Raw genomic sequence first — 17,542 nt, forward strand, 5'->3', positions numbered from 1 at the left:
TATATGAGAATGTCTATAAGGATATACACCAAACTGTTAACAGTTTGAAAAAGAGGTTAGAGGAGAGATTGAAGGGGACTAAGTTTTTGTTTTATACTTCTGCATTGTTTGAATTTTTTAAGACTGTACTTGAATATTGGCTCACTGAGTTTAAAAAAAAAGTAAATGTCAGTGGTAGTTTCAAAGGTTTTCTGCTTGTCAGCTGGTCTCTGAAGAAAGCGCAGAGTATGTTGACGTTGATTGAAGAGAGAAATGGCTTTAAGCAGTTGGAGAGAAGATCAGAGTCACTCTGTCACTGTCCTGGTAGCACCAGCGTGGATGAGAAGCGGACCCCACCAGCTCTCAGTTCTGAGTTATGATGTGAAATACTATCAGAAAGTTGAGGGGCAAAAGAGATGGAAGATCTTGTTTAAAGACCCAAAGAATCCTTTTCTTTGTGCTATTCTCTGCTGACTCAGACGGTCAGGAATCTGCCTGCAATGCAGGAGGCCCAGATTCGATCCTTGGTCAGGAAGGGCCCCTGGACAAGGGAACGGCAACCCACTCCAGTGTTCTTGCCTAGAGAATTCCATAAACAGAGGAGCCTACACTCTGTGGGGTCTCCAAGCGTCAGACACGACTGAGCGACCAGCTGGTTGACTTTCATAGAGAACCATAGGTTTATGGTTATAGTGAGTGGATGACTCACTATGTACTTCCACGAGTAGCTCCAGAAAACTTTCGATTTAAGTGCAGGCTAGAGAAAGTTGTCTGATGATGTCGGTGTATGAAACATCTTATTACTGTCATTGATTTTTGCATACACGTTATTTTCAGGTGAAAAGAGTTGAGTTATTGTTAGTCTGTGTTAGAGCACAGTGACTCGGAATTGAACCTGCGTCTGGCATGCAGCTGCTTTGTCTAGAGCAGAATACCCACTCTGATGGAGGAGAATGCCTCTTGTAACCAGGCATGGTAAACCCATTTTTGTTCCCTCCATACCTTTCCCTGTTAAGTAGAAATTCTCTCTTACTGTATTCACTCCATGATGAAATAGAGCTAGGGCACCTCAGACTGTTGAAGTGCCTGTACTGTGGATAATAGTGTTTACAGGATGCCCCCTGAAGAGGGGGCCCATGTAGCTTCTGGGGAATGTCTGTGGCCCAAGAACACTGAACCACCCACAAAGAGTCACCTGTGGGGGGCTGGTACTGATGGGGAACAACCTGACTCAAGAGATTTGAGGCTTGTAGACTGAAGTTCTCAGCACCCGGTCTGTGTAGCAATTAAATAGCTCAATAGGACAGCGGTTTTCAGAATGGTTTTTGTGGAACTGGTGTTTTGGAAGTTCCACAGATTGTGGGATTTATATATTTTTAAAACTAATTTACAGACTACTTAAAAATAACACTCTCAAAAGTGTCACCAAATTTTAACATCAACATAGTAACTTTAGCTGTCTACCTACTTTGTTTGAATTTTTCCTTCCATCTTGAATTAATTGAAGAATGTAATATGATTGCAAGGCAAGCCATTTTTAAAAAAAGAAAACTACTAACATTTGTACCTATCTGTGAAAACGAAGATACTGTACTCTGTATTAATGCATGAAAAGTGAAAGTGAAAGTCGCTCAGTTGTGTCCAGCTCTTTGCAACCAAATGGACTGTAGCCCACCAGACTCCTCTGTCCGTTGGATTTCCCAGGCAAGAATATTGGGATAAGTTGCCATTCTCTTCTCCAGGGGCTCTTTCTGACCCAGGGGTCAAACTCAGGTCCTCCCTCCTGCGTCACAGGAAGATTCTTCACTGTCTGAGCCACAAAAATAAATACAGACATAAATTAGATGCTGAGGTAGATACATGAACAGCAAGTATAATATCCACGTGATTGCTTATATTTTGATCCATCAGAACAGCTTCACTGTTCTCTTTCATTGCAAAAGTAAATGTTGAGATTAGAGTTCAAATATCTGTGCTAAATATTTTACATATTTGATAGCACACAATATAGCAATATTTTATTAAGGTTTTTTAAATATGGAAGATCAATAAAATAGTGGGTTGACTACTAGTTCTATGTTAACAATGTTAATAATAGTAGGATGGAGGTTTTTTGGTCTTAATTTGTAGTTTTAATGTTGAGTCACCCAAGTTGTCTGTTTCTTCTGGAAGCAGACTGTTGCATGGAGTCCAGTGTGTCATCACAAGAGTCTTCTGTCTGGAGAATCTATCGGGGAGGAAGGGTTGTCCTGATGTCCTCTGCCTGCAGCTCTTTGACTTACGGAAGTCACTTGATCTAACTACAGATGTCTCAAGTTATCTTAGGTCTGCGTAGCACAGCAAGGAAGAAGAGTTAGTGCTTTTAGGTTTAAACTGAAAGATGACAAAAAGTAACTGTTTGATAGGGCCTGGTTACCCTAGTATATACCTAGGTGCAAAAATAACATTTTCAGTTTGTATACCACCCCACCCCAGAAACTTAGGGGCTCCCAGTCTCAACTGTGGCTTTGCAATTCACTCCAGGGTTAGTGTTGAAAGAAGCTCAACGTTCAGTGGTGGCCCTAAGATCTGTGTGTGACAGGGTGCAGCCTGCCACTTGTAAAAAGAGGAGGCTTGAAAGCAAAGGAAACAACATGTAGTCACCTCCCCCAAGGAACAGAGGTAATGGGCTGATTCTCTGCAGCTTCCTGAAGAACAGGGCCTGCAGCTCCTGTTTGTGGGTGTGAAGCACCATTTGTGATCTTGGCAGGAAGTGGAAACGATGAGTAATTTGAGGACTCAGAATCTTTCTTCGCTTCCTTCCATTCCCTCTCAGGTCCGGGATCTTCCCAGGAATCTCAGGAAACAACAGCATCCCTCCAGTTCCTTTACCTCCTAGGAAACCCTTGTGCTGTTAGCAGCCCTTTCCTTGGTTTAACAGAATTCTGTTTGCTGACCCTGGAGCCTCAGACCCCAGGTGGCTGCTTGGTCAGTTTTGACCCGCCGTTTAGAAAGATCAGCCACCTGGTCTATCGTGGTCGGTGTTGACAATGGCTGATGTCAGTCTTCGCCTGTCTTTCAGACATCTCTAAGTCACTTTAATACATCTTTCTGCATGCAAATATTGAGAGATCCAGCAGGCTGGAACTTTTAAAAACAAGTCAGCAACTCTTGACCTCATTGGAAAACACCTCGACCAGTCTGAAGTCATAGTCGTGGTGAAAGCTGAGTTCCTTTGGTGGAAATGGTCAAGATCACAGATGCTAGAAATAGCTAAAGGGCAGGAGCAAAGCCTCCCTGAGGTTGGTTCTTCTGCAGTTTACTCCTGGAAAACAAACACACGGTGAAAGCAGAGTTCCCCCTTTGTCGGGAATAAGTAATTTAATTTAGGAGAAACTTGGCGAGTTTGTTCGTTTAACTCCACCAAAACTCTACTCTTAATTTAGGATTTTGGTAACTTGAATAGAGAAAGGAGGAGAGCATCTTTCCACTTCTTCCCCCCTGCAGTTATGTAAAGCTTCTCTTGAATAAGTCAACTGTTTTCCAACCACCACGAATAATTTGGTCTCTGGAATGCCTGGTGGAGTCCTTCAGCACAAGGCATCCACTACATTCGGGTTTTCAGATCTTGCCAGTGGTTCCATCTTGTTTGCTTTAAACACATGCAAGATGATAACTGAGATTACTGTGGATTTATTTTCTGTTGTGTTAGCAGCTTCTGAGTACTTCTGTGGTAGGTTGCTTCTCTTGATTAGAAGAAAAGAAACAAGCAGACCAGCCTCAACCCAAGTAGGAAACAAAGAGTTCAGACTGCTTGTGATGGTCTGGTTCACCTTGAGATTTTTGTCCTGAAAGGCAGCTCTCTGGACAAGCAGTTTTCTCACATTTAGAGTTCGTTGCTTAGATGGTGCAATACATATAACCGGTAAAGAAAAGAAGTGTGTTTAGGGGAAACAACGGGTGGAAGAGCCTCAGCAATAAAGCCAGTTCTTATCCAAGCAGAGCACTTTGGGTTTTGCTTTTTGTTGATTTGTTTACCAGCATTCTTACAAAAACTGCTGTTAGGTGAGCCCTCCAGCTACGGTGATGTAGCTCTCTTTTGTGGCTTTGGTCTTGTTCCGTACCACCAGCCCTGTGGTTATCACACCAGCTACTGAGAATATCTTACAAGTCATTTGCTCTATCAGTCCAGACCAGGCTGTGTCTCACAGTCCCTGGAGAATTTAAAACAGAAGTTGCAGAAATCCTTTTTGAGCATGTATTTCTAAATTTATCAGTATTTAAATGTTTTTCTGCTGTTGTTGGTGAGTGTTGACATGATAGCAGGAAGTTGGACCTTTTTCTCCTGAAAGTTAGAAATGTGTCTCTAACCCCTAACCTTTAGAAGGATCTGAGAATTCTCCTGCATGTGGATTCTGCTGCTAGGACCAGTCTCCAGGAGGAAGAGTAGTCAAAGCTCTTCAGCACAGCCCTTCCTAAAAAAGCGCTGGACGAGCCCTTTCTTCAGAACCTGACACAACTCGGGAAGGTGAATCCTTCCTTAAACAGGCAGGCCTGGAGTATTCACGCCATTCTCTAATTTCATTTCAGTTTGGCCTGGCCTCTCCTCTAAACTCTTCTTTAAAGCTGATTTTCTTAGGCCAGTCTCTCTAGTGGGTTGTTGGATTTCTCTGCTGAGGGTGAATGGGTGTGTGGTAATAACAGCTCACCAAAGCTCTGGTGGCAGTTTTGAAAAGGTGAGGCAAAAAATAGATGCGCGCTCACAGCCCTGTGAGTTTTCCTTCATATTCTTTTGTTTGATGCCTCTGTGTAGCCAGGAAGAAACTGAAGGCTGGGCTGTTTGCTTTTTCAGAGGAGTCAATTAGGGGTCGGCTCTGTTCCCGTAAACCACGGTGCCAAGGCCTTTTTGAAGAACTTTGAGAATGAAAGCATATTGCTTACTGCTCTTAGGAAATCTTTTTTGAAAAATAAATAAATGAAAGGCCAAATAATTATTTGATCTCCCTAACAACATGGTATAGAGTTTGTGACAGGAAGCTTGAAAGTGGTGGTAGATTGTCTTCAATTCGTGTGTTCTTGGTAATTGTCTGTTTTCCAAAACAGAGGTTTTAACCTCAAGACTTCAGCTGATGTCAGTTGGGCCAAAGTTTCTAAATCGCCCACATGCACCGCTAAATCCATTACCGTGAACTGAACAGCCGGGTAACAAGTTGAGTGGTTTTCAAGTAGGTTCTCGAGTGTGTTCAGCAGACGTGTGCAGACTGTTCATGTCTCAGGCTTGTGGCCATGTTATAAAGTATGCTGAAGCTTCAGCTGGGTTGTGGCTTTGGGGATGTGTGTCTCAGTTAACCAGAACAGTGGATTGTGTGAAAAGTTGTTTACCAGAAGCACATTTTAAAAACACTGCTTCTGCTTTTATGGTACGTCAGTTGGAGTTGTCCTTTAAATCTCAAACACTGGTCTGAGAACTTGAATATTCCTAAAATCTGTTTAAAAGTAATTGTACCATTCCCACTATTTAATTCTCTAGAGGGTGATGAAACTATGGGTTTTGTGAATTGCCTGTTCATAATCTTTATTCTGTTTTTCTATTTGGTTCTTCGCCTTACTGTTTATGATCAGTTTTAAGCATTTTTAAGATAGAGTTGTTAGATGTGGCACTCCATTTTAATTCCATTTCGAAATCTGTGGTTTCTTTGGCCGTGATATGAATTCATTAGCTTTCCTCATATTTTTTTCACCCATGTTTCAAAGTATTATTTTGTGTAAGTAAAATGTTATGAAGAAGAGGTTCTCTCTGGACACTTAGGCAAGACTCAGAGAGAGCAAGGAAGAATGGAATTAAAGACGATGTATGTGAAAGACAAGAAAGGGAGGAAGGGGAGCTGAGAAGCCTGTGCATGAGGGCACGTTGGGTCAGCAGGACTAGGCCACAGTCTCAGGCATCTGCGGAGCAAGGAGCGGAGACAGGCACAGCACAGTATGTGATGGAGGCGGGTGTGGAGTTCCAGAAGCTCCGAGATCACTGGGGGTCTGCTTCCCTGGGAGAGTCAGAGAAGACTTCAGAGAGCGGAGTCCCGCCAACCCAGTCAGGGAAGGAGGAGTGAGCAAGGGACACAGTTGCAGGAAGGAGTTTATTCAGAGCTCAGAGGTGTGACAGAACACGGCAAGGGCTGGAAGTGCACACGCACGATGGGCTTAATCAAGCTGAGTAAGGAGTGTGGCTCAGATGGTGAGGTATCTGCCTGCAAAACGGGAGACCGAGGTTCGATCCCTGAGTTGAGACGATCCCTGGAAAGGGCATGCCCACCCACTCCAGTATTCTTACCTGGAGAACTCTGTGGACAGAGGCGCCTGGTGGGCTACAGTCCATGGGGTTGCAAAGAGTTGGACACGACTGAGCAACTAGCACTTTCACTTATCCTAAAGATGATGGGGGACCATTAAAAAAGTCACTTTCTGAGAGTCTTGGAGTCTCACTTTCTGAGAAGTAAGTGGAAAAAAGTTTTGAATATAAGTCAATAAAGACAAATTTGGTCCGGCCCACCTGTTTCCTCTTTGACCCTTTCTGGAAGGCCACTGGCTCATGGGGCTTAAAGCCTTTAATGAAAGTTCAGAGTCTAGATCTGGAATGTGAGTTTCATCGCATGATGTATAGAAGGGCACAAAGGCATTGGAGTCTCAGGAGTTATTTGGATTTCTGTTTGCGATTCTTCTCTTTTCTGGGAGCAGTATGATGATTTCTTAGTCAAAACGTATCCTTATTTCCAAATAGCAGAGAACTTGACAATTTAACAAGGGTCAGTGATTTCCAGTTCTTAAGAAAAGTATCCTCAAAAGGTTTCCTTTTTGCTGATTAGAATGAGTCACTCCCCAGGGGGCTCTCTCTGCAAAGGCTTCCTTGTGCCCAGAAAGGGATATTGCTGAGAAACCCTGGCATTAATATTCAGGGATGTATAACCCTTTCATAACTGCTGACCTCTGGAGCAACTTCATGACTTAACGTGGAAGTCTTCATAATCACAAACAGTAGAAACTGCCAGGAGCACAGCATCTGTGCGGCTCCCTTGGAGTGTCATCCTGGAGAAGACCGTGGAAGCAAGGATGGAGTTCTGACTGAGAACCCTCCAGGTTGCTTCCTCTTGCTGATTCCTTTAATAAACCTTTCCCAGGAGAGTCTCCCCTCATGCTGACTTTGGGAAATGAACTTGAGTGCCTCTTCTAGTTGAAGGGCATCAGGAAAATGACTGGAGGTTTGATTTCTCATGGGGTGAAGCTAGAAGAGGTTACTCAACAGAAGGCTCCGTAGGCCTGAGGGTGAAAGGCCCAGAATAAAACTTCACCCCATCCCACTTCCAAACTAGTTCCTGCTCTGGCCATCCTGTTGACCAGAATAGAGTTGCTCCTGGTGGCCTCTTTCGTGGGGATCGTATCTGTCCGCCGTGATTCCTCCAGTGTGAACTTGCCCCAGCCAGGCCCTGAAGGATGGGGTGTGTCCTAGTGACGATTCAGGTGACTAAGAAGTTGAAAACTCTTCTGCAGCATGAGCCTTGTAGAACATTTTGAAGTAATTTACTTTGAAAAATCATCTCTTTCAAGAGATGCAACATAAGGAGTCTTAGAGAAGCTCAGAGAAAGGGAACTGGGGTCTTTTCACTTTGGAGATCTGAGGCCTGAGGCCTATGGAGGAGGAACCGGCCTAGAGTCACAGTAGCTAACTGGGGGAGCCAGGACCTGAAGTGATGACGGCTGTGCCTCTAGCGTGCCTTTTAGTGTTAGAAGTGCGCATTTGACCTGGGGTCAAGGCTGTGACAGGGCATTTGGCTTTTGTATAAAATAAGCTTAAAGTCTAAAACACACAGTGGAATAGGCAGCATGAGGCAGGGACTGTGCTAGGGAGGCTTAATTAAAGTTTCAGCAGTAGGTGGAGAGACCCTGCCCTGAAGGAACACTCACTCAGTGGAAGAGAAAATGTTAGTCGCTCAGTGGTGTCCAACTCTTTGTGACCCCAGGGACTGCTCTGTCCGTGAGAGTCTCCAAGCAAGAATACTGGAGTGGGTTTCCATTCCCTTCTCCATGAGATCTTCCTGACCCAGAGATTGAACCTGGGTCTCCTGCATTGCAGGCGGGTTCTTTACTCAGTGGAGGAGAAAATCGTGGGATCATCCAATCCTCTGTGACTGGTGGTGTTAGGAAAGAGGCCTATGAATCTAGCAGATGTTGAGGAAGGAATGGAGAGGGCCCTGGGGTCTGGGATTCTGGCCTTTTCCACGCTCATATCCTCAGAACCTGGGCATATAAATCAGGAGAGCATCCTGCCCTTGATTCAAGGGTGACCATTCAAGGACCTGCGGTCCTTCCTGAGTCAGAATGGAAGTGTTGCTGCAGGGCGGTGTCTGTTGACTTTCTCAGGGAGCCTTGCCCTGGGGAGGCTCTTGCCGTGGGATCCCCACAGACAGATCTCTTACTTGCTTTACTTCCCCTTCAGCCTCCTGGCCCAGCTCAGCTTATGACTTCATAGCAGCAGTACAAGCTGATGCTGGCCCTCTTGAGGCCCTGAGGGCTGGGTTTTTTCTGTCAGCAGCCCTTGTGGGTCTAGGGGTTGAGCTGAAAATCGTCCTCAGCAGATCGTGGGCGCAGCTTCATCTTTCAGGAAGTCTCCCACTTTCTCTTGAGTCGGGGCTCCTGGAGGTGCTGAGGGGTAATTCTGATGACCTTTCCCCGGCAGCTCTTGACCCAGGGTTTTGCAAAAAACTCATGGTGGATAGGAGTCCAAGTCAAAAGGACATGAACAGGTGGCTTTTCGGATTCATACTCCGCCTTTGACGCAGTCGTACCGATTTCAAAGCCCCTGTGATGGGGGTGCATTTCCATATCATTTGTGGGTGTTCTTACATGTTTATGTTAATGTCTCTGTGTGTGTGTGCGTGCATGCATGCATGCTCAGTCGTGACCGACTCTTTGCAACGCCATGGCCTGTAGCCCACCAGGCTCCTCTGTCCATGGGATTTCCCAGGCAAGAATACTGGAGTGGGTTGCCATTTCCTCCTCCAGGAATGAACTGTATGTACATATAGTTCCGTATCACTTATATGTTACTTGTGACGCAGATTCCTGTCGACGGCAGACACTTTCACTTTTAGTTTTGGTAGCCTCTCGGCTTCCTGCCCGAGAAGTGCCAGGTTTCTCATTTTCACTAATCAGAGATGGCACCTGCTCTTGTTTCTCCTCCTCCAAATGATGTCACATGCCTGCTTCCTGGAGGAGGCTGCAGTCTGTCGTCCTGGGTAGTCACACCCTGGTGTGAGCAGCTTCCCCGGCGGTCCGTAGGCCGCCCTGGCAGTGAAAATCAGTGTGGCCTCTAGTCGCTGTGTGTTTAACGTCACCCGGCGTTCTGCTCTCTTTTCAGATTGTGGCGCCTTGGTCCACAAAGGCTGTAGAGAAAGTCTGATCTCCTGTGCAAAGGTCAAGATGAAGGTAAGACATTTCTGCTTGAACCAATGAGATCCTGAGAGTTGGGAGACTTGGACTTAGAGTTTCTGTTTGTCTTGTCATCGTTCGGTACCTCCTTTGAGATTGCAGTAACCCAAAATGCTTCATCTCTTCTTGACACACTCGGGAATTTGTGGCTCTCAGAAGATGAAATGCTTTCAGAACTTGTCCACATTAGACACACATTTCGCTGTGATTGTAATCTGTGTCACCAGTACAGTGACTTTCTTCTTAACCATGTCTGCAGACCTGCTCTGCTCTTCATACTCCGGCCTTCCTCCTTGGGGACCATGCGGGCAGCAGGCAGAAATCAGGGGCTCTGACGTGCTGACAGCGGGGAGGGCAGGGTTTTGAGCCAGCCTGCCCGGCATCCCTTTTCTCCACAGGCTCACATAGATCACACGACAAGGGAAGTGTTTGGTGGTCCAGGCTCTGAGTATGCACGTCACATAGTAACGCCCAGTGCTCATCAGAGGCCCTTGTAGAGTGCGAGACTGGGGGCAGATGGGCGTTTAGGTGGCCCGTGTGGTTTTTCAGTGTTTCAGTCACTCATAACTGTCTTTGTTCTTGTCAGAAGAGTGCTATCCAGCTCCATCTACACGTGTGTTCAGCGTGCTGTTTGCTTCCAATAGCCAAACACGTTTAGTGAAGTGGCTTCAGACTTGAGAGTCACCTCTGGGGCTTGTTATAAAACGACACTGGGCCAGTGACCCCCTCCCAGAATTTCCGATTCTGGGTGGGTGGGGCCACGGAATTTACCTTTCTAATAACTTCCCAGAAGCTGCTGTGGCTGCTGGTCCGAGGACCTCACTCTGAGAAGCACTGAACTAGTGTAAAGGCGACAGGCTTCTGTGCCCTGGATCTTACTCAGCCCATGGACATAAATTTTGTCCAAAGGCTGAACTTTTCTTCTTTTCCACAGTATTTATCGCCTTCTTGAGGCTTCCCTGGTGGCTCAGACAGTAAAGAATTGGCCTGCAGTGCAGGAGACCTGGGTTCAATCCCTGGGTCAGGAAGATCCCCTGGAGAAGGGAATGGCAACCCACTCCAGTGTTCTTCTCTGAAGAAGTCCATGGATAGAAGAGCCTGGCAGGCTATAGTACATGGGGTCATCAGGAGTCAGACGCAACTGAGTGACTAATGCAAAATATCACCTTCTTAGGGTCTATGTGTATATTACATTTACTTTCTGTGATCTGTACCTTCCCCCCACTAGAATGTATGTAAGCATCAAACTTGGCAGGCAGTCTGAAATCAGGAGCGTTTGATCCATTGGCAGCTCCTGAGCCTGCAGAACAGAATCTGGGCTGTAGGTCCTTAGGTGTTGGAGAGGCGGATGGAGGTGACAGCCCACTGGGCTGAGTGGCTGCCACCTCCTCTGGACAAGATGCGCAGGCCCAGGCTACTGTCTCCCACCCCTCCAACGTGCCTCTCTCCTTGTCACCTGCCTGACCCCATGGGCCTTGGAATTTGTGACCTCTGGTATGAATGTCATCATTGTGACTGTGCCAAAGAAAGACAGCGATGGGGACATAGCCTACCCTGTGTAAAAGAATGTCATTGAAGAGGGGGAGTCCCACTCCAAACAGACCCTTCTCCACTAATGATCTGTCTCAGACGAATTGCTTCAACCCGTTTTCTCACATGGTGTCTCTGTTCCATGCCACAAAAAAGTCTTAAAATTAGCACTTCCCCTAAGAATTATTTAACACCTTATACATAAATGCTGGTCACTGGAGAGATGGAAATGAAAAGGGCACAGATGCTGCTCGTAGGGAACCAGCGTTGTGGGGGTGATGGACCCGCAGACAATGACCATAAATAAGGAAAGAACTAGGGGGGGTTCGCACAGCATTCTGAGGGGTGCCAGTCGCTGCCTCATGGGAGGAGAAGACAGAAGCTCATGGTGGCTCTGCCCCCGGGTTCTGACCTTGAAACAGGAGACTGCCTGGCCTGTGAAGGGAGAGGAGTGTTCCAGGCAGAGGAGACGGCTCTCAGAGTCGCAGGCCAGGCGGGCTCAGGCGATAGCCAGCGCGGGTGGCTGTATCTCGGTAGGACCCCAAGGACCGTTGGCAGGAACAGGAGCAGCTGGCTTTGTGTTCCAGGCCTCTTGAGACTTGACAGAAGATAAGTTGTAAAATTCATCAAAACTTGTGAAATTAATCGACATTTCTTTCCCTTGCAGCAGCCCAAGGGGAACCTGCAGGCGCACGACACGTCCTCGCTGCCCACGGTCATCATGAGGAGCAAGCGTAAGTAGTCTGCCGCCCCTCATGGCTCCGCGCGGCCTCTCTGGCTCTGGACTCACTCGCACTCCTGTCGTGTCCCTTTGTTATGCTTAATCACGGTTTGAATACCTATTTTGTGGTAACTTAGAGAAGGCTGCAGTTTCGTGGACTGAAAGCTTGGCAGTCTACCATCAGACCCTCTGGAAGATCTTAGAAGAGAGCGTGCGTGTGTGTGTGTGTGTGTGTGTGTGTGCTCACCCTCTGGAAGATCTTAGAAGAGAGCGTGTGTGTGTGTGTGTGTGTGTGTGTGTGTGTGTGTGTGCGCTCACCCTCTGGAAGATCTTAGAAGAGAGCGTGTGTGTGTGTGTGTGTGTGTGTGTGTGTGTGTGCTCACCCTCTGGAAGATCTTAGAAGAGAGCGTGTGTGTGTGTGTGTGTGTGCTCACTGGAAGATCTTAGAAGAGAGCGTGTGTGTGTGTGTGTGTGTGTGCGTGTGCTCACCCTCTGGAAGATCTTAGAAGAGAGCGTGTGTGTGTGTGTGTGTGTGTGTGTGTGTGTGTGTGCTCACCCTCTGGAAGATCTTAGAAGAGAGCGTGTGTGTGTGTGTGTGTGTGTGTGTGTGTGTGCTCACCCTCTGGAAGATCTTAGAAGAGAGCGTGTGTGTGTGTGTGTGTGTGTGTGCTCACAAGGCAGCACCTGAGTGTGTGTGTGCACCTGAGTGTGTGTGTGTGAGTGAGCTTACAAGGCAGCACCTGAGCCTTGTTTATTTAACCAAGTGACCCCCATGTTTTTTGAAGCTCCTTTTCCATGAGTCAACAGTGAAACTTGCTTTTGGTGCTCTCAACATCAAACGAGACCTTGCTTATTAAACTCCTTGACAGACTGAAATTATATAGTTTGGGGGTGTTCTTTTTTTTTCTCTTTTTCAAGGGGCACACCAATTGAGTTCATCACACTTCGTCACATCAGCCTGTCTTCTCCAGTCTGGGCAAAGTTCCACTTTGGTTTTGCTGAATGTTTTCCCCTTCTCATTCTCCGTTCTCTCTCTCCTTTCCCCTCATTAGTACACACTGTGGTCTATTTAATGCAGACCTCTCTAATCTGCCTTGTCTTCAGACATATGTGTACCTCTGAAAATATCTCTTACTATTTTGTGTGTTGAATTTAAATTAGACAGTATGACTTACGCTTTTCCCCTCAATATGGTTTTGAGATCTGCGTGTGATATTATTTGAAAGCCATCATCTCAAATTGCTTCGTGGTATTCTTTCAGAAACATACACCATATTTTAATTGCCAGTTCCCCCAAAGACTTGAGTTGTCTCCACCCGCTGCCATAAATACCGCAGTAATGAATACCACGTTAATTAGCTCACAGAACCCGGTTGAGACTCGCCCCCAGGCCGTGTTTTTCAAGGCCTAGTTCCTGGATCAATTATAAGTGCCAGTTTGGGGCCCTACCCAGACGTTCGACATCAGAGAGTCCAGGGTGGAGCCGGTGCTCTGTTTTAGGAGTTGCTCCAGGTGATGACAGTGTCCACACTTGAGTGTGAGAACCGCTGCCCCAGGCCCGACTGTTCTGAGCGCTTCCAGACAACTCGGAACAGCCACTCAGGCTGTGCTGCCGGCGAGGGTGTGGAGTCCTGTCAGACGAAGTCTGGTTATTACCCATCTTTGCGTGTAAATTCCTGGACGAAAGTTACGCCAGACCGTCACTCACTTTAACCAGGGGTCCACCTACCCCAGCGCCTTTTACAAGCCTGCTCTTACTAAATTTTTTTTTTTTTGGCTCTGTGACATTTATCTCTTCTTTCAGAAATCTGCTTTCTTTCAAATCAGATGAAAAGGTCTTCCCCAAAGCTACCTGTTACATTACCTCCAGCCCCCATGTGTATTCTTACTCCCCTTTTACCCACCAAGGTAGCATAGCAGTTAGAGTGCAGGTGGTGGGCTCAGATTGTGTGGGTTTGAGTCCTAGCACCGCACTGAACAAATTACTAACCAGAGGCATATTAATACATCTTTCGTTACCTTAACATTATGACTTTATTGGTATCCACCTACCTCACAAATTGCTGGCCACACGCATTAGTTTCTGCAAAAATCCTCTAGTTAATAATGTGTTAGCAGCTGCATAACCTCAGACAAATATTTACAGCTCCCCCTACCCCCCACACCTCGCGTTCCTCCTCCGTGGAAGGATGTAGTGGTATCATCAGGCGGTCGTCGGGTTTAAGTGAGGTGACACCCGTGAAGCCCTTGGTGGTGGGCTTCCCTCAGTGGGAACGTCCGCTGCCGTGGCCTTCGCGGGCGAGGATGCCGGGGCTCAGATAGTGAGCAGCTTCCTGAGCGGGGAAGGTTTCCCAGCAGTCACAGAGCTCTCTCTCACCTCCCCCCACACCCATGCTGCCCTTGATGCACGTTGCCCTTGACAGTCTGGAGGGCTCTGCTGACTTGCTGCTTCTTCTCCAGCCATCTCCCTGGTCCGCATGCCCACGCCCTGCCTGCCTCCTCTGCTTGTCATCTCCATTTCACATTAGCGCTGCGCGAGCATTTCTCCCTTCCTTCAGATGGTCCTCCTCTTCAGAATGTCCTCTTTTCCCGTCCGCCTGTCCACGTCCTCACGTCAGGGACGTCCCCATTCAAGGACTGATGTTCCTCCCTCCATCTGATGTTTTTTAAATAATTTCATGTATTTATCTTTGGCCGTGCTGGGTCTTTGTGGCCACGCAGGCTTTTCTGTAGTTGCGGGAAGCAGGGGCTGCTCTCCGGTGGTGGTGCACGGGCTTCTTGTTGCGGAGGCTTTTCCTGAGGAGCGCGGGCTCTCGAGCACAAGGGCTTAGTAGGTGCAGCGCTCGGGCTTAGCTGTCCTGCAGCATGTGGGATCTTCCCGGACCAGGGATCAAACCCCTGTCTCCTGTGGTTGGCAGGCAGGTTCTTTACCCCTGAGCCCCCAGGGAACTGCTCCTGCATCATATTCTATCTGCTCACCAGCTTCCCTCTGAAACCCTGAGGTACTCCAGTCCCTCACACTAGAGCCTGTTCGCCTCTCGCCCTTCTTCCCTGTTGGGCGAGGCCCCCATCTCCTGGCATCCTGCATATTTCCTGCAAGCAGGGTCTGGTCATGCCGCTGTGTGGCAGATTTCTGATGATTACATCACCTTCTTCTGAAAAGAATCTGAATGGCTTTATCCATTTTATTAAGTCAAGCACATCCTGTAATACAGTGAAGCTGTAACAGCTGCCCCAGTCATTTCCTTCAGCTCCTGACGCTCCTAGGGCTGGACGGATAATGCTGCTCGCGTCTGGGACAGGAGCTTCGTTACCACGGAAAAATCATCTGTTGCCCAGATGTCAGTGTGACTCCCTGACCCGAAATCAGAGCCCCAGTGTCCTCTTTGGGCATGTGCAATGGCCGTGAACTTGGGCAAGCTCCGGGAGATGGAGAGGGACAGGGAGGCCTGGCATGCTGCAGCCCATGGGGTCACAAAGCGTCGGACATGACTGAGTGGCTGAACAGCACAAGAAGTAGTTATGAGGACAGCTTAGCTGGGTGACATCGATCACAGATTGCGTTTCCCTCCCCTGTAAATTAGAGGAATTGGTCAAAATCTGTGTTCTCAGACATTGCACGGAAGAAACTCTTGGGAAGCTGGTAAAAAACATCTTAGACTCCTAGGTCCCACCCACACAGGACAGACAGGGCTGGGAATTTGCATAACTATAAAGCCCCTCACAGGAAAAACACTGGCCTAGGTCATCTCTGAGGCTGCTTGTGTCCTTAAGATTCTTTCAGTCTCCTTTTCTCTTTGAATTAGTTTAAAGTTTTAAACACATGGTGCTTTCACGTGATTCTTTATCCTTATTGCCTCATTTCCATCACACTCCACAGGTAACTCCATTTCTTATGTTTATCTTCTCCAAGTTTTTTTCTTAAAATGAAAGCTGACACCAATTTGGATTAAACATAGACATGGTCTGTGGCGCACTTTATTCTGCACTTTGATTTTCTCTTCCCCTGTAATATATTGTCGTGCACTTCTGTGTCAATTCGGGCAGGGTGTCCTCATTTTTATTGTAAAGCTTCACAGTATCCACCAGTAGGATATACCGTGATTTATTAACCGACCTTATTTTGGTAACTCACTTTGCTTTTACTGAACTTTGCACTGAATACCTTTGGTCGTATGTCATTGCAAGTGTAAACAAGTAAATCTTGTGACATGAAGACGTCCTGAAGGAAACCACTGGATCAGTAGGTATAGGCATTCACAGTTTCAGTAACTGTCTCCACACTGACCTCCGTAGAGTTTTTGTCTCCGGTTAACACTCCCAGGGTGGATCTCTTTTAAAGCAGTCTGTTCCTGTTTGATACTCGTCAGGCGGGTCCGTGCTGGAGGGCCCGAGTCACTGACACTTTGGCGGTGTCCTCTCCCGTGCAGCCTCCCAGCCCAAGGAACGCCCTCGGTCTGCTGTCCTTCTGGCCGATGAGACCACTACTGCCACCATATTTTCCAACAGACGGTCCCAGCAGAGCGTCATGCTTTCCAAAAGCGTCTCCATTCAGAACATCGCTGGGTAAGTGGGGGTGTGGAGACAGCACAGGTGACATCTAGGCGATGAGAGCATCATAATTTATACCATTTGACAAAAAGATGCTCTTGGGAAAGAACGTGTAACCTAACGAGTCGGTGCATAGCTGAGACAAGCAGGGTGAGGGTTACATTTGATGCAGCCATTCTATAACAAGGATCCCCGTTGAACACCATCTCAAGTAAGGTTTTGTCCATGATCAGTCCTGCCTTTAAAGAACCTGCCTTCTAAGAGGATGATTTTTTAGATCAAAATAAGAAGTGGAAATAGGGGGGGAAAAAAAGGGGATTTAATGCTGAATGTTGGCCTGCAACCACTTACATTTTCAGATGTCACATTTTCCTATTGGTCAGATGAACCTGGGAGGAGAGGGTAGTTCTGTTTTATCTTTTTTTTTTTAATTTTATTTTCCATCCTTGCATCTTGCCTCTTCAGTCATGAGTGAGTAATGGGCCGAGGATGGCAGTAGGCTCCCAGCCCCTCCTCTGCCCTGAGCTCCTGTGTTGTCCCTGTGGAAGCTGCCGTGGCCCCTGGCTGTGGAGGCTCCGGCTGTGTGTGGTTAGTACAGGGCTGATTGTGATGTGGCTGGCTGTTCGGGGTCAGGTGCCTGCCTTTCTACCAAGTGAAGAAGTCACCTCAAATATAGGGCTCAAAGCGTCCCTGGCAGCTCTCCTCACTCAGGCTGGAGGAAAATTCCCAGCTGAAGGATGCAAATCTCCTTTTGTCTGTGTTTCCTAACCTCTGTGCTGGATAGTGCTTCCTCCTCCTTAAGGAAAAAAAAATCCAGGTATTTTTATATCATTCTGTCTCGGTGGCATGATTATCTTCTTTTCAGAGTTGTTAAGTTCCTCTCAATTGGTTTATATTATGACTTTTAAAAGTTGGCCTTTAAATAAAATTTAGTTTTAAGTGACTCTGGCTTACCTGTGTGCCATACCACAAACATAAACCAGGTGCCTGATGTGCTCGCTGGGATCGAGAAAAGTCCGAAGAATATGGTTTAGCGTTGAGTGCTGGCTCTGTAGGTGTTTAGGGAACACAAGGAAAAGGTGTTGTGGTTAGACACGAGTTTCAAACAGAGAAATTTCATTTATAATGTGTACGCAGTTTGAAAGAAGAGCATTCTTCTTGTTACTTATGGTTTAAAAAATAAAACTGCAAGGTTCAAAAAGTTCATGGTTGCAGCTGTATTTCAAAGCCTCTGACCTCCTTCATAGTTCATGTTGCACGTTGCCAGGTACCTGACATCAGTAATTTGCCTTCCACGTTGTC

At 46.9% G+C, this 17,542-nt stretch overlaps 1 protein-coding gene across 8 annotated transcripts in view; it reads left to right on the top strand.

Moving 5' to 3' along the window:
* AKAP13 (A-kinase anchoring protein 13) overlaps positions 1–17,542 on the top strand; it is a 321,642-nt gene that overhangs the window by 274,862 nt on the left and 29,238 nt on the right. For all 8 annotated transcript variants that reach the window (XM_018066002.1, XM_018066004.1, XM_018066003.1 and 5 more), the window contains 3 exons: positions 9,368–9,435; positions 11,636–11,702; positions 16,120–16,255. In XM_018066002.1, coding sequence (XP_017921491.1) covers positions 9,368–9,435; positions 11,636–11,702; positions 16,120–16,255 — 271 coding nt within the window. The remainder of the gene's footprint in view (positions 1–9,367; positions 9,436–11,635; positions 11,703–16,119; positions 16,256–17,542) is intronic.

Source organism: Capra hircus, chromosome 21, assembly GCF_001704415.2.
Source record: "Capra hircus breed San Clemente chromosome 21, ASM170441v1, whole genome shotgun sequence".
NCBI lineage: Eukaryota > Metazoa > Chordata > Mammalia > Artiodactyla > Bovidae > Capra > Capra hircus.